The sequence below is a fragment of the Haliaeetus leucocephalus genome, unplaced genomic scaffold (assembly GCF_000737465.1).
Source record: "Haliaeetus leucocephalus isolate CR32 unplaced genomic scaffold, Haliaeetus_leucocephalus-4.0 Scaffold195, whole genome shotgun sequence".
Lineage (NCBI taxonomy): Eukaryota > Metazoa > Chordata > Aves > Accipitriformes > Accipitridae > Haliaeetus > Haliaeetus leucocephalus.
In genome coordinates this window covers 6536723-6550915 of record NW_010972631.1, presented here as the reverse complement: position 1 = coordinate 6550915, position 14193 = coordinate 6536723, and the positions used below count along the sequence as shown (strand labels likewise).

The 14193-nt window shown below is 38.3% G+C and overlaps 2 protein-coding genes across 3 annotated transcripts in view; both read left to right on the top strand.

Moving 5' to 3' along the window:
• The window catches only part of LOC104830673 (sentrin-specific protease 6-like), a 43429-nt gene extending 38631 nt beyond the window's left edge, over positions 1-4798 (top strand). Inside the window, 2 exon segments of the mRNA XM_010565769.1 lie at positions 4216-4261; positions 4263-4798. Coding sequence (XP_010564071.1) covers positions 4216-4261; positions 4263-4313 — 97 coding nt within the window. The 3' untranslated portion in view covers positions 4314-4798.
• LOC104830674 (sentrin-specific protease 6-like) overlaps positions 4606-14193 on the top strand; it is an 11363-nt gene continuing 1775 nt past the window's right edge. The window contains exons 1-3 of one of the 2 annotated variants that reach the window (XM_010565771.1): positions 4606-4649; positions 12463-12531; positions 12636-12786. In XM_010565771.1, coding sequence (XP_010564073.1) covers positions 12479-12531; positions 12636-12786 — 204 coding nt within the window. In that variant the 5' untranslated portion in view covers positions 4606-4649; positions 12463-12478. Of the gene's footprint in view, positions 4650-10058; positions 10155-12462; positions 12532-12635; positions 12787-14193 lie in introns of those variants that run through there. The other variant, XM_010565770.1, reaches the window with a different exon arrangement.

Sequence of the window (14193 nt, the reverse complement as noted above, 5' to 3'; positions counted from 1 at the left end):
AGACAGGAGAATTTTAACTGACTTACCATATGCATACCTAACTGATCTTTTGAAAATTCAAAGAATAGGGTGGTTTTTTAATTAAAAGCTCTTCAAATAAATTTATCCAGATACCGTGCCATTGTGCAGTGGGAGGAGAATTTCTGAATCTTCTCTTTTCCCACCTCCTCCCCAGCTGAATTCTGAGGCTAGCTGTAGAGAGGCACTTAGGAGGTAACTGACCATATATCTGTCTTTGTTATAAAGTCCTAAGTAAATCCCTGAGAAAGCTGCTCATAAGCACTGAGGTCAGAATTTGAGATGCTATGACCTGTGTACAGCCATGGGAAGATAGTCAGTCCTTAGGTGATGAAAGTTACTTGTGTGTAAGATATTCTTTCTGTCCACTGCAGACTTCATCCTTGCCATGGTTCTCCCCTGAAGCTTTAAATACCAGAACTTTGAAGTGTCTGTCACTCAAATTTGAGTTGCCTTAGAGCTTGTTAATATAGTTTTCTTCCCACCATCCTCTTGTGTCATTCACACATCCACATTGGTTATGCATAAGATAAATGAGACTGATCATGCTGCAAATGCCAGACAGTGTGACTTAGAAGTCACCTGAAAATGAAAAGAAATAGTTCTGTGGTTTTGCAAGAATTAGTTATATTGCTAGTAACTTTACCACATAGTGGTTTTCACTCTCTTTTTCATTTAGTGTTAAGCAACTAAAGCAATGTCTACCTTAGGAAGTAGTGCATCTCAGTAGAAGTGAATTTGCAGAACAGAACAGTTTGTACTGAAGGCATAATGTTCACGCCATGTATGGGTTGGGGATTTTGCTTTGGACTAGCTTGGTCTCATGGACTCATGCAGTAGTGATTACAGCATGAAAAGTGTACTTTTGGTGTGCATCTTTCATCTGGAAATGATCCCGTTCACACTTTTTCGAACTGTCCTTCACTGTGAACTGAAACCTGGTAAGTGGTGATAGTAGGACGTGCGTTTGCAAAAGTAGTTTCTTGGTATGTACAGTAAGAACATTGCAAAGCAGAAAAAAAACAAGTATCCAGGGAGATGAGAAAGAAAGTGGCGGTTTGGCGGGGGGAGCGAGTTTGGCTTTTATTGTTGTTTTTGACCTGCTTTCTGGCAAAGAAAGCATAAATCAGATCTTCCATATTTCTTTTTAATTTATCGTTATTAGCTGCTAGTATTTTTCTTGGATGCACCTTGTTATTCTGTCTCCTCTTAAACATGTCACTTCCCCCATCCCCCAAATCGCAGCATTCAGTTTTGAGGAACAAAAAGCTGAACTTTCTGGGGGGAGATGCTAACATATTTAGGAAATAATCAGTGACTTGACAATGAAATACTCCCATTATGATGAGTAATTAGTATCGCAGGACAGAGAGGAGACTGGGGAGCTACCTGGGGAAGAACACAAAAACTGGCAAGTATGAAGGCTTCTAGGCCTCTTTCTTCCTTATATTGCCATGACACAGAAGAATAGCAGGTTTTACCAGGTGACTTTTTGACTGCTCTTTTCCATATATTCTTGTGTTTCAAAGTGGGTCAAGAGCAGACAACTGGAGTCGTCTTAACTTACTTTTTCAGTCAGAAAGGGTTTTGAGGTTTTGCTGGTTACTTTATTTCAAGTATCTCTCTTACTTCAATATATGGCTCTTGGTTTTATGTTGAATTGACATATAAATCCTGTTTTATTTTCATTAACTTCAGTACCACTTCCGGTGCTTCTTAGCTTCTCTGATACTGAACCAGGACTGCTGACAAAAAGGGCCATAAGTATCAGTGCCGATTTTTGTTTTTTAATGGCAAAATACTAACCTGAAGGATTTCTGATCTGGTTAGCAAATACAGTATAGATCCTGTTTGTGTAAGTTACAGCTTCAGGTAACATTCTGTAGCTGTGTATATAATGTGTTATGAAATATACAGCCCCTGGACTTTGTCTGTTAATAGGACTGTTTGGTTTTTTTTATATCGGGGCATTGCCTCATAACTTAAAGGGATGAGTGAAAACACTAGGAGTACAAGGAATCAGTGGTAAGGAGAGACAACCAGTTAATGCCTGTGGTGTAGAGAGCAAAGTACATGCCATTCTATGTGGTTTTTGGAGAACCTGGTTTTCAGAATGTTTTCAACATGTCTTTGCCTGGACATCTGTATGTGCAACCTAATATAGTGTAGTAGGCTTTCATCACCCACTTCTCTTCCATCACTTTATTCCTTGTCTTCATAGATTATGATCATAGAACTCACATACAGCCTTGACTTGTCTAGACTCTCCCAGTGTTTGCAGCTTGATGCATTGCAGCGCTGCAGGTATTTTTCAGGAATTTGCCACCTGGTTTGATGCTGGTAACAAGTCCTTGTAAACAGAACTTTTTCTATGTTTTACAATAGTGGATCAAAGGTATGGAAGAGTTTCTTTCGTTCCAGTGGAAGGTCTGCATTCATTACTATTTATAAAAGGTCTCAAACCTTAATCTGTGGCAAAACTAGTCTGGTTGAGAACGAATCTCAGAGTTTCTTTTGCTTCTTTGTGTCTTGAATTAAGTGGTATGTGAAACAACTTATTCTAGGATTTGAGAAAACTTGAGAGCTTCTCTTGTGTTATAAGAATGCTGCTAATGGTTGCTCCTGATAATGCTTCTCCTATGCTGCCTAGAATGATGCTTTCTTTTCTTTTAGGACACAGGTGTTTTTTCTGGCAGCTGGTTTAAGAGTACATTCTAGAAGTGATTGCTCTGGAGTTGCTGGACTTCAGTATCTACTTCCAGAAAGTCTTTCCAGACTCTCCCATAACCACTAGCTTAGGGAATCTGGGCTCATCATCTAAAAAGTTGTCAAACTGCAGTAACTGGAGGTGGGCAGGATGAATCTAGGGGAGAATTAACTTCAGAACAATATGGCTGATTTAACCATGACTGCATCAGTGTCCTTTGGCAGTCCAGTCCTTTTTGTTCAAGTCTCCAATGGAAATAGGTTGTTCTTTTAAAAGTAACAGGCTGTCTTCTTTTTAGATCCAGGTTAATTTGCTAGTCTATTTACATAATTGGTACATAAAGCCTATATTAATAGAGCACACACAAATTCCAGGGTTTGGCAATACTTGATGTATTCATTTACTACTTGTGGTGAATTGTTCAAGACAAAACGCCTCCATACTTCACATGCTGCTTTCAAAGGCCATTTACTGTAACTGCCACTGAGTTTCAATGGAATTTAGGCTTCATAATCATCTAATTATTTTTTTAGTATGTCAGTTAGATATGCATTTTTAGCTACTGCTGTTTATTTTTTCTAAAACATATTGAAATGTGGCTTCATTTGCATAATACAAAGCTAGGTTCTGTTTTGTTATTTGCTGTAGGGAATCAGAGAACCTTCAGAAAAATTCTAAATCGGGTCAGTCGATACCTACTTGCAATGCCTCAATGCCTGAATTTGCTGTTGCTCCATTTCTGATTGAGTGGCAAGCCAGTGAAGTCCAAAGAGGCAAGGAGATAAGGAGGAAACTGGGGCAAAACTTACCTCCTATCTTATGTTGGAGGATGTAACTATTTTTGATCCTGAAAGGGTTAGAATGTCAGTTCTGTGAATGGTGAGGAGGACAACAGAGTCATGGTGATGGCATTAAAAACACTATTTTCTCCCCTTTTTTAATTCATTGTTGACAAGATTTCTTTAAAAATGTGACACGTCATATACAATTGGAAGATCTCATAGGTGGAAGAATATGGGCAATTCAGCTATACCATTAGATCTGATTACTTGTGTTGCTAGTGCTGAACTACTAGAAAACTCTATACAGCCTTAAAACATGAACTCTACAATCCCTAATTCATGCAGTGATAAAGAAAATGTTAAAAAAGAAATAAGCTTTAATTCAAAGAAGGAAAAGAACGTATAAAGTACGAGCAAACTTTTAGACAGCACCTGTTTTCAACTAATAGCATCATATTAATGAATTTGTCGGTGACTACTTGCATGGAGTGATCTTACGTTTAGAGAAGACTGTGAAGGCTTGACTAAAACCTGCTCAGAAGAGTGAACAGCTATTACAATATATCTTTGATAACTACGGGGGACAGGATTTAGTTTTTTGTGTGCGTGCACGTACACTCAGTGTTTTGTTTAGTTTTTACCAACTTCATGTTTAACTGTGAGCATTAATGTAATTGCGAGTTTTTAATGTATTTTTTTCCTTTGCAGTGCCCACTGGTTTTTGGCTGTCATCTGTTTTCCTGGTTTAGAAAAACCCAAATATGAACCAAATCCCCACTATCATGAAAATGCTACAACACAGATAAAATCCTCCTCTTCAGATGGAGAGAGCAACACACCATCTCCTTTGCCAAATGAGTCAGATGCACAAAACTCGCCTTCCAAGTCCACAGCAAAGAAGACATTGACCAAAAAGTATAATACAGCTTTAATTGACCCAAACACTGAAACAGAGGACAGTGAGTCTTCATGTTGCAGAAGAAGTCCTTGTAGGGGAAAAAGTGCTTTCAAAAAACTAAATCAAATAGACAGTGATGTGGAAGAACCTAACACTGTGGAATCAGCATGCCATAAACTAGACCATAGGACTCCGGACGAAAATGGTATACAGGGTGAATTCACAACTGCTAGCCAATCTATGGGTATGTAATTGTAAAAATATGCACATTTTAATGAAAAGTCTGGAGACCTCATACCTGTTCCTACTTTTGCACTTGTGTGAACTTCATACTTTGAAAGTTTAGTATGTGGCTGAAGTCTGAGTACTTGCAATACAAGTAATCTATAGCCATTGCGTATAAAATGTTTTTTGTGGCTGTTGACAGAACTCTCATGGCAAAGGGCTGGAGATAAAACAGTGTCTTCCTAAATCAGATTAATTTTTCACACAAAATCATTCTGTAGATATCACTTTGCATCACTTAAGACTGTAATTGTTAAGGAAAGGATAGTATTTGACCATGGATCCTCATAATGTATGTGCATGGGGGAACTGAATTAAGATTGTATGAGTAACCTGAGTTGCAGTGTCTTCTAGCATTTAAGGTTTTGCTTCAACACCATTAAGTTCTTTGATGTCCTGATAGAAGGTATGTAAAAAAGATGAAAATAATTAAAAAAAAAAAAATCTGTCACATGACTTCACGTTGCATTTAGAGAGGCTTCCTCCATGCATCACTGCTGTGGAAGCTGATTTCAGTGGTCTGGAACAGCGTTTGTACCAAAGTGAACAAAGGAGCTGATATACTTTTAAAGGCAGATGAAGGAATTGGGAAAAGATTGTTTTCTCTGCGAGTTGTAAGGTTTGGATCCCTTTGAGGCATAGAATACAAAACATCTAGTCACACAGAAATTTTTACTTTAGTCACCGATAGTATTCTTATTGACTTAATTTACACAGTAAGTAATTGCATAGCTTACAGTACAAGATCTGGAAAGATTATTGAGCATATGCTCGATAACCTGCATACTGCAGGCTATTACAACTTTAATATCTTTGTGGGTATAAACACTCTCCTACTTTCTAATCTAAATTTATTCATTTGTGATAACATTGTCACTTCTCCTGGAAGGTCTTGGTGCAGGGTTAGGGGTGTGTGAAGATCTGCTCTTGTTTGAATTTATTTTTTCATTTTATTTGTGATTGTTACTGTTTATGATATTGCTGCTGTGTGGTATGGTCTCCCGTGTCATGGATGCTGCTACTGTTACTTGTCTGTAATTAGTTGGAACATGCTTTTTGACATTTTTGCTAGGATTACATTTCTCTTTTTTATGGCTGCACTGTATTGGTGGCTGATGGTCATTCTGTTGCTGGCTAAAACACTCAGACTCTCTTGCTCAGCTATTGCAGATGATGCAGACATTCTTAGGGGTCACAGTCCTGGTTTAAGTGTGAGATTGAATTTGAGATTGACATTAAGCACAGGTTTAGGCAGCTAAATTAGCTGTGCTGTATATCTAAACTTCCATTTCAACTAGATGGAAGATGGGGATGTAGGCCTTGGGTTTTCTGCCCAGGTTTCAGCTGTTGCTCCAGAAGGGTGTGGTTCTTGACTCTTGACTCTGCCAAATCCATATGTATGTCCTGGATATCCTAGGATATCTCAAAAGTGCCCCTTTGATAGTATAGTCAATGAAACCAAGAGACTTCCTCTTCTCACACTAAAGCAGACGTAGGGTAGCCATTCAGGTGAGTAGCTCCCTGCTCTGTTTATGGTCTCCACTTAACATTGTGAGACCCTAGATGCCTACAATACATAGGAGCCTACACTTAGATGTCTTGATCATATAATCATAGAACCGTAGAATGGTTTGGGTTGGAAGGGAACGTCAAGATCATCTAGTTCCAACCCCCTGCCATGGGCAGGGACACCTTCCACTAGACCAGGTTGCTCAAAGCCCCGTCCAACCTGGCCTTGAACACTGCCAGGGATGGGATAATTGATTTGATCAATTTGATTGATCTCAAACTAAATCCTGGTGTTGGACTTGTAAATCAGTAGGAGTTGATACCTAAATAATTTTGAAGAAATCATCTGAAATATATATCTATTTTTGTTTATTACTTAACTAATCCCCTTTTTATTGCTCAGTTCTTGTATGAGATCTGATTCTTCTCGATACCAATTTTTATTTTTTAGGAATCTGTCAGCAATAAGTCACATTAGTATATGGCCTACTTCTTCTGCTAAGGTCTTTTCAAAGATACTGACTAAGACTAATTCCCAAGTTTGTCCCTGTGGAACGCCACCGATAACCTCCTTCCAAAGTGTTAACTTCAACTTCTCTGTTGAAGTATTCTCAGATGCAGGTCTTCTCTGCTTTTTCCATTAGCTAGTTCATTGCCCTATTTACTGTTTTTATAGAAATCCTAGTTTTCTTTAAGTAATACGTCCTCCAGTGATGCCATAACCAACACTTCTATTTTTGTGATTGTTTAGATATATTGTATAGCCTTCTAGGAGAAGTTTGCTTATGAAGATTTTAGGTTTTGCTGGCATGAGTTATTCATTTTTCACTTGCTCCCATATAGTGTGTTAGTTTTCCCCTCAAAATCTGAAGTGTTGCATGGTAGTATAGGAAGACTAGTGAGCCTGTAGCTGTCTGTATCTGCTTCTTTCACAGGTATAGCTATAATGTTCATTATTCTTTATTTCTTCAGATGCTGTTTGTCAAGTGACTAAATATGTAGAGGGGCTAGGGAGTGAATTTATAGATACTCTTTCTATGTAGCAAACAGTGAAGTTTCACAAACATTTCTAAGCAGCTGCTCCCAGGAGAGCTGATCATGCATTCTACCTTCCCTAACAGCGTGTTCCCAAACTGCCTTTTCCCTTTTACCAGCACCAGTCTTCATAAAACTGCACAGCGAATCTGATCAAGGAACTGATTCAGGTTAAAAAACATTAAGCTTGTGGCTGACTTTCTCAGTCTGGTCCACTATGTTTGGATGTATTTGGTGTCATGGAAGGAACCAGCTAGGGATGGGAATAAGTGGTTATATTATGGACCATAGGAGACTGCCCCTTTTGGTAGCAGTACCAATTTATACTGTTGTAAAGGCTTCATGGAACTACAGGGTAATTTCATGGTGGGTTTTAGTCTAGGTCTCTAGAATTTTCTTAGGTGTTTTACAGAATAAGGAACAGTTTCTGCTGTGTTACTTAGAAGAAACTTTTCACTTTTGTTTGTATGCGTGAATAAAATATATCAGCTGTATCACAGTTATTGTGAGCAATCCTGAGCAAATCTGAGGCATTTAAAATTAGTTTGGTCTTCAAAGATGACATAGTATTTGATGTTTAAATATACTACTATCTGTGATTGATACAGATGGATTGCACAAAATCAGGCTAAACTATAGTGAAGACTCAGCTGATGGCAGTAAACTAAATGAAGATGAGCTTATAGATTTTTCTGAAGACCAAGATAACCAGGTAAAGAATTAAGCAATTTTATTTGGGAAATACAAACTGTTGTGTTATACTTTGAATGGGTCGCTTAAAAGCTGTATACACATTGTAAATGTGCATTGTCTAAAGCTAGTTATCTTTACAAGTGTCAAATCCAAAGCACTGGTTACCTACAGAAATTTGCAAATCACCTGACTGGAGAGGATTGTACATTCGTTCATTAAACTGTGTAATAGGAAACTGCTGTACTGATCCTGCATTTCATTTTCTGAGTCTTTTGCATAGTGACAATATTACATAACGATTTTAGTGGAAAGTCAGCACATTTCTATTTTTCATCTCCCCTACGCCAGTTGTTTATCTACCAGACCCAAGAACAAGTTACTCTTCTTTCAGCTGCGTTTCCTGGAGGCATTTATAGGGAGGTGCTACTCTGCTGGTTTGTTTCACTGGTGCTTCTCCTAATCAAATTTGAACAACATGGATTTATAATCAAGTTGTGTTCTTGTTCAAATTGGAAGACGTTTAGATTTTAGAGCTGTGGAAAGACTGATCGTTAAAATGTCCTTTACTGATTCACAACTGGATGCGAGGGCATTGTTCCGTAGCCCTGTTGCTTCTACACTGTAAGTTCAGTGTGAGCAAGCTAGGAGTTACACATTTACTCTTCCTAATTGGCCTTTATGTTCATGTTTCAGGTGTGTGACTCCCAAGTTGTCTGAAATAAAGAATCGGAGGCTATCAAATATACAGTCTAGGAATTACCTATTTTTCACCTTTGAGTCCAGAACAAACAATCATTTTCTAAAGTCTACAGCTATTTGTAATGGCTTTCAAATAGTATGTATATGTGTGCAGAAATATAAAAGCTCCAGTTTATGTTGAAACCCAGCTATGCTTTTCATACAGACGCAACCCACCTCTCCTGTCATGCCACTTGCCCAAACATTCTGTGATTCTTGCCTGATGGAAGTGCCTTTCTATTTTGTAGCAGTTAAGAGTTCCCTGAAGATGGAGAATGCGTAGTAGAGTGTTTCCAATCTGAAGTACGTGGCATGAAGGCAGGGAAGAAAGCAGATGGCCAGCTGTGTTCCCTGAGAGGAGGCAAAGACACCGAGTTCCCTCCTTGCAGTGTAGCTTAGAACTTAACTCAGGCTGAAGCTGTCACTGCTATCTTCTAGAATGCACAAAGCAAGTATAGAAATGGTAGACCATGACAGGCTGAGTGCACCTTCACATCTGCCAAAAATGGAGTTGAGGCTGCGACAGAAACAAGTGTATTAGGAACTAGGCAGTAGTTTCTCATACGATAACATCTTCATGGCATACCGTGAGGATTTCAGTCAGAGGATCCTGTGTGTTAGTGTACATGATTCTCACCAAAAATTTCACAAATCATGCTGATATGGGGGGTTCTCATTTTTGGAAAGCATCTCTTTCCCTATAATGCAACGGTCTGTGGTAGTTAAGTGAACTCTGTAGAAGGGTAAGAAACCTTGGATCATTGCATTACTTTTAGATACAAGAACTTAGTGGTTTTATTCATAAAACTTCTGTATCTTTTATAGCAATCAATATTGAAATCAAAAGGTCAAAGGGTATTCCCAGGTTTGTAGCATGACTGTTTTTGCAATCTGTGATCTATAGTATCATGGTGGTTTAATTTCCCTTGCCCTAAGAACCAAGCTGGTGCATTCCAGAGCAAAGATCAAATTTTATTTCTGAATTTGTTCAGATTTTGTCTCATTTCATCTAGGAGATAACATACATGAAACTGCCAAGCAAGTTTCTAGTAATCATTAGCAAGGGAAGGCATTGATAATTTGGATTATAACCAAATAATGGAGATGCAACCCTTTTAAGCCAGCAATGTTTTGAAAATGTCAGTTGCAGCTTTTTTTCTAGTTTCAGCAGTCGTTAACTCCGTGTCATTCCAGCACGGATTTGGAGAAGCCATGTGACTAAAAGTTGGTAATGCAAACTTTACAAACAAGGAATGGTTTCAGATTAAAGCTACCACTTCTTTATTAAACTTATGTTATTGGTCTTGAATAAAAATGGTAAGTATAGCAGTAATTTCTTCTGCATCTGTTTGAAAATCAATATTAGCTTTTAAACACCTGTAAACATGTTGCTTCTGTAGGAAGACAGTAGTGATGATGGTGGCCTTGTAGATGATAACTGTAATTCAGAAATGGGACAATGGCACCTGAAACCTACTATCTGTAAACAGTAAGTATTAAAACAGTTAAAATGGAAATTTCATAAAAGTTTATGAAATTTAAAAGACAGTAATTATGGGAAATGGTCATATAGCAGTCTTCAAACACTTTAATCAGCATGTTATTAGTATTTGAGAGAGAATTTTATACTTTGTAGTATCATCATCTTCAGTGAGCAGAAAATTTAATGAATGAAACTGCGAGTGAGATAATAGCTTTTTGGGTTTCTGTTAAGCCTGTGTGCTGCTTCAGGCAATTGAAGATTGTTTCTTCAAATAAGGCTCTTCTTTGATATCTTGCACTTAGATTCCTACAAAAAAAAAAGGTGTAGAGGCATGTTTAAAAGTATCCTTCCATATTAAAAAAAAAAAAAGTCTTTAAATGAAAATAACTAACTAAAATTAGTACTAAATAAAACCTTTGTCACCACTCAAATTAGTACAGGAAAATGGGAATAATTTTAACTGCCTCCATTTCTTAGCTAAATGTGTTCTAGCTGTCTCTCTTTATTGTCTCTTTTTGTTCTTAGTATTATTCTTTTTTTTCTCTCTGTCTGTTCTTAGCATTATTCTTTTTTATCTAATAAGAATGTTCCACAATACTAAGTTCAGTTGCGCTTTTTTTTTTTTAAACTTTTTTCCCGTTTTGGATTTTCAAACTCTTAAAATTTATTTTTTTATGTTTGAAACCCAGAAATTATTTATTAATAATTGACTGCAGTTGCTTGCATTTTGGTGTGACAGAAATGCATGATTCCAAGTCTAGAAATATTGTTACTTAGTATTGCTGTCTTCACAATTTCGTCTGTATTTTTCCCCAATTTATTTATCCTTTTTTTTGTTTCTGTCGTTGTGAATATAATGGTTACTATAGAAAGGTAAAGGCTTTCACAGTACGTTCTTACTGTGTGATAAAATTATGTATTAATACATGATATGGCATGTGTTCTTAATACTTTTTCATGAAGGGGTAGAAATCCATCTGTGTTGTTTTAAGCATATTTATGAGCTTCTGGTTATAGCTTGGCTAAATTTGTCCCATTCTGATGATGGATTATCTGTACGTAATACTTTCCACTAGACTTTTTTTTTAATCCAAACATGAAATTTTGTAAGATCTTTGACACTTAAGTATCACAAGTCATTAAGAGCACTTAAATATTTTACTATTAGCATATTTTTAAATTACTTCTATATGAAAAAGATAATTACCTTGAAAAGGCTTTCACTTCCCCCCCCCCCCAGTACTGGATTGTGCATTTTTAAAGAGGATTGCCTATATAAATAGTAACTTTCTTTTATCAGAAATTAAAACAAGTACAAGTAAAAGCAAACATTATTCAAGTGATGATATGCTTATGCCTAAAAAATTGCATATATGTAAAATAATTTATAAATTGAAACAAACCTATACATAAATGCATGCAGATATTTTGTCTGACTTTACTAGTTTGCAGTTTCTATAAAGGATGCCTTGTCTGAAAGCATGTGTGTTATTGTTAGAAAACAGAAAGCAGAGCTTTGTGAAAAGTAATTTGCTCTTATTCCTTAAAATATATCTTGCATCTATTGCTGAGATTCTGAATTCTGGTATGAGTTAGCTGTGGTGTATAAATCTAGCTGTTGCCTATAAGGCGGCTGATGTGATTGTTATGTTTGCAGCTACTGCAAAGGTAATATCCTCTAGATCAAGTGATAGGATGTAAACATCTGTAGTGTGCAAGAGAGCGTTCAGGCAGACTTGGTTGTCTAGAAAATGTTTGTTTATGGATACGTTATTTTTCTAAAGTCTATCAAATGGAGTACATGTGTGTTTTGTGGGTAACTGTCAGGTAGATTGCAGATTCATTGGTTGGGATCACTTCTTGAACATGCATACCTAGCATCGTCTTAGGTGCTGGGGACTGTCCTGTCTTGTTCTCCAGCTGCTTCTCCAGAAGGATGTTTATGGGTTCTGCGCCTTACTTTCTAGTCTCTTGCCAGTGTCACAGATACTTGGGCATCTAAAAGAGCACTAGACACCTGAGGGGTTTTAGGCAACTAGATTTTGCCTGTAGCAAATGCTTTCAGTCTGACAGTACTGTATTTTCTAAGTGTATTCTGAAGTTCTCTGTACTTAGTGTATAGTTAAATCTAAAGATAACTTTGCATTTAGCTATCCAGTTAGGGGATTACAGCAGGACTGGCAAAACTTTGTAGTATTGATCTAGTTTTGTTCAAGGTCACCCCACAAATTATTTTATAGCTAGCTAGCTTTGTAACATTGTTTTCCAAACTGCTGTAAAGTATTGTGTACTTAAAAATTGTGTTCTCTCTTAGGCCCTGCATTTTGCTTATGGACTCACTGAGAGGCCCTTCCCGGTCAAATGTTGTGAAGACGCTGAGGGAGTAAGTTTCCTATCTGTTTTTTTTGTTTGGTTTTTGGTTTGTTGTTTTTTTCCAAAATCCTGCAAGAAAACAGAAGTTTGAATTTGCATGGTCTTTTATCATAGATACTTAGAGGTGGAATGGGAAGTCAGGAAGGGCAACAAAAGAAGCTTTTCCAAAGATGTCATGAAAGGTTCCAACCCAAAAGTGCCACAACAGAACAACTTCAGTGATTGTGGAGTGTACATACTGCAATATGTGGAGAGCTTTTTTGAGGTATGTATACCTGTTTGTGTACCTATTTTGCGGGGGGTGTGTGTCTCCTATAGCAATCAGATATGAGGTATTAAAATTGTTACAATAATAAAAGGCTCTCTAGTATAGCTCTTAGACCTATTTGTTAGATTATGCATTATAAATTTATACATTAACATACATAATAATTTTTGGAAAATAATTATCATTATTTGTTGTGCATATGTATCAGAAATTGGAAGCCATGGAACTTTCTGAGAGAATATGAAGAAAATATATTTAGAGTCTTCCTTTGTGTTCTTATAGTGCATACCCTTTAAAATTATCCGGTAAGAAACAGTGTTCAAATTTGAGTTCAAAATCTAAACTAAAGATGTGGTACAAAAAGCTTGCTCTTTTTTCCCTAAGAAATGTGACTCTGAATAAATTCATGAATATGATACAGCTAGTTTTTTTAACTTGCTTTAAAACACACAAGTGGAATCATTACAGCTAAATGCCAAATCTTGATTCCAGTGAAGAACTTGGTTAAAATCTCGCTGACTTTAACTGTCTTGGTCTTCCAGTTACAGCTCCTTTCACAAGTAGAGGCATTAGCACCTTCAGGTCTGGGTTGGGAGGAGAAATGATGGTCAAGTGAGATGTTGTCTGCATGGGACGCTAACTGCGTTTACAGTCCATAGTACTTTAGAGCAGCGTTCCTGAACTCTCCTGTAGGTAGCCTTTCCTGAGGAAGCCGGCGGTTTCTTCTCCATTCCTCCAGCCTCCCCTCGTTCAGACTTTATACGGTAGCAGCAAGGCTTTGGCAGAGTGCGTTCATGCAAATGGAAGCCAAACTCTTTTGCTTTACCAGTGAGTCCTTGAGAGCTCAGGACCGTCCTTGAGCGCTTCCTGTTTTGTGCTCGGGGGATACAAGGAGGCACCCAGTCTTAATAACCTTAGCCCCTTCCTTCTTGCAAACCGATTGCTGAACCGTGTCGGGCTGAATCCCTTGTCCCGCCCGATCCTGCGGCGTGCAGCAGCTTTGCCAGGGAGCAGGGATGGCGTCGGTGGGACAGGTAGCGGACCGCAGGGTGTTGTCAGAATAGGGCTGGTGGGAAGGGAAAACCTCTACTGCCTGCGCGGCCCTGGACTGTCTGACGGCTACCGGACCGGTCACCTCAGCTGCCGAGTACTTGGGAAATTGCACAAGTCTCGTTGTTGGCGCGGCTGTACGGACTGAGTGGGGGGCGTGCTTGGTCTGGTGCTGGGGGACTCTCCAGGCACACCCTCTCCTCCTTTGCGGACCGGTGCACGGCATCTTCTTTCCCCTACTGAGGGTTAAAAGCACGATGCTCGTTTTTGAAACCCGGGGCTCTCCCGACACCGCTCAGCCGCCCCGGCCGGTCCCTCCCCGTCCTCCCCGCCCCGGCCGGGGCTGCTTGCGGC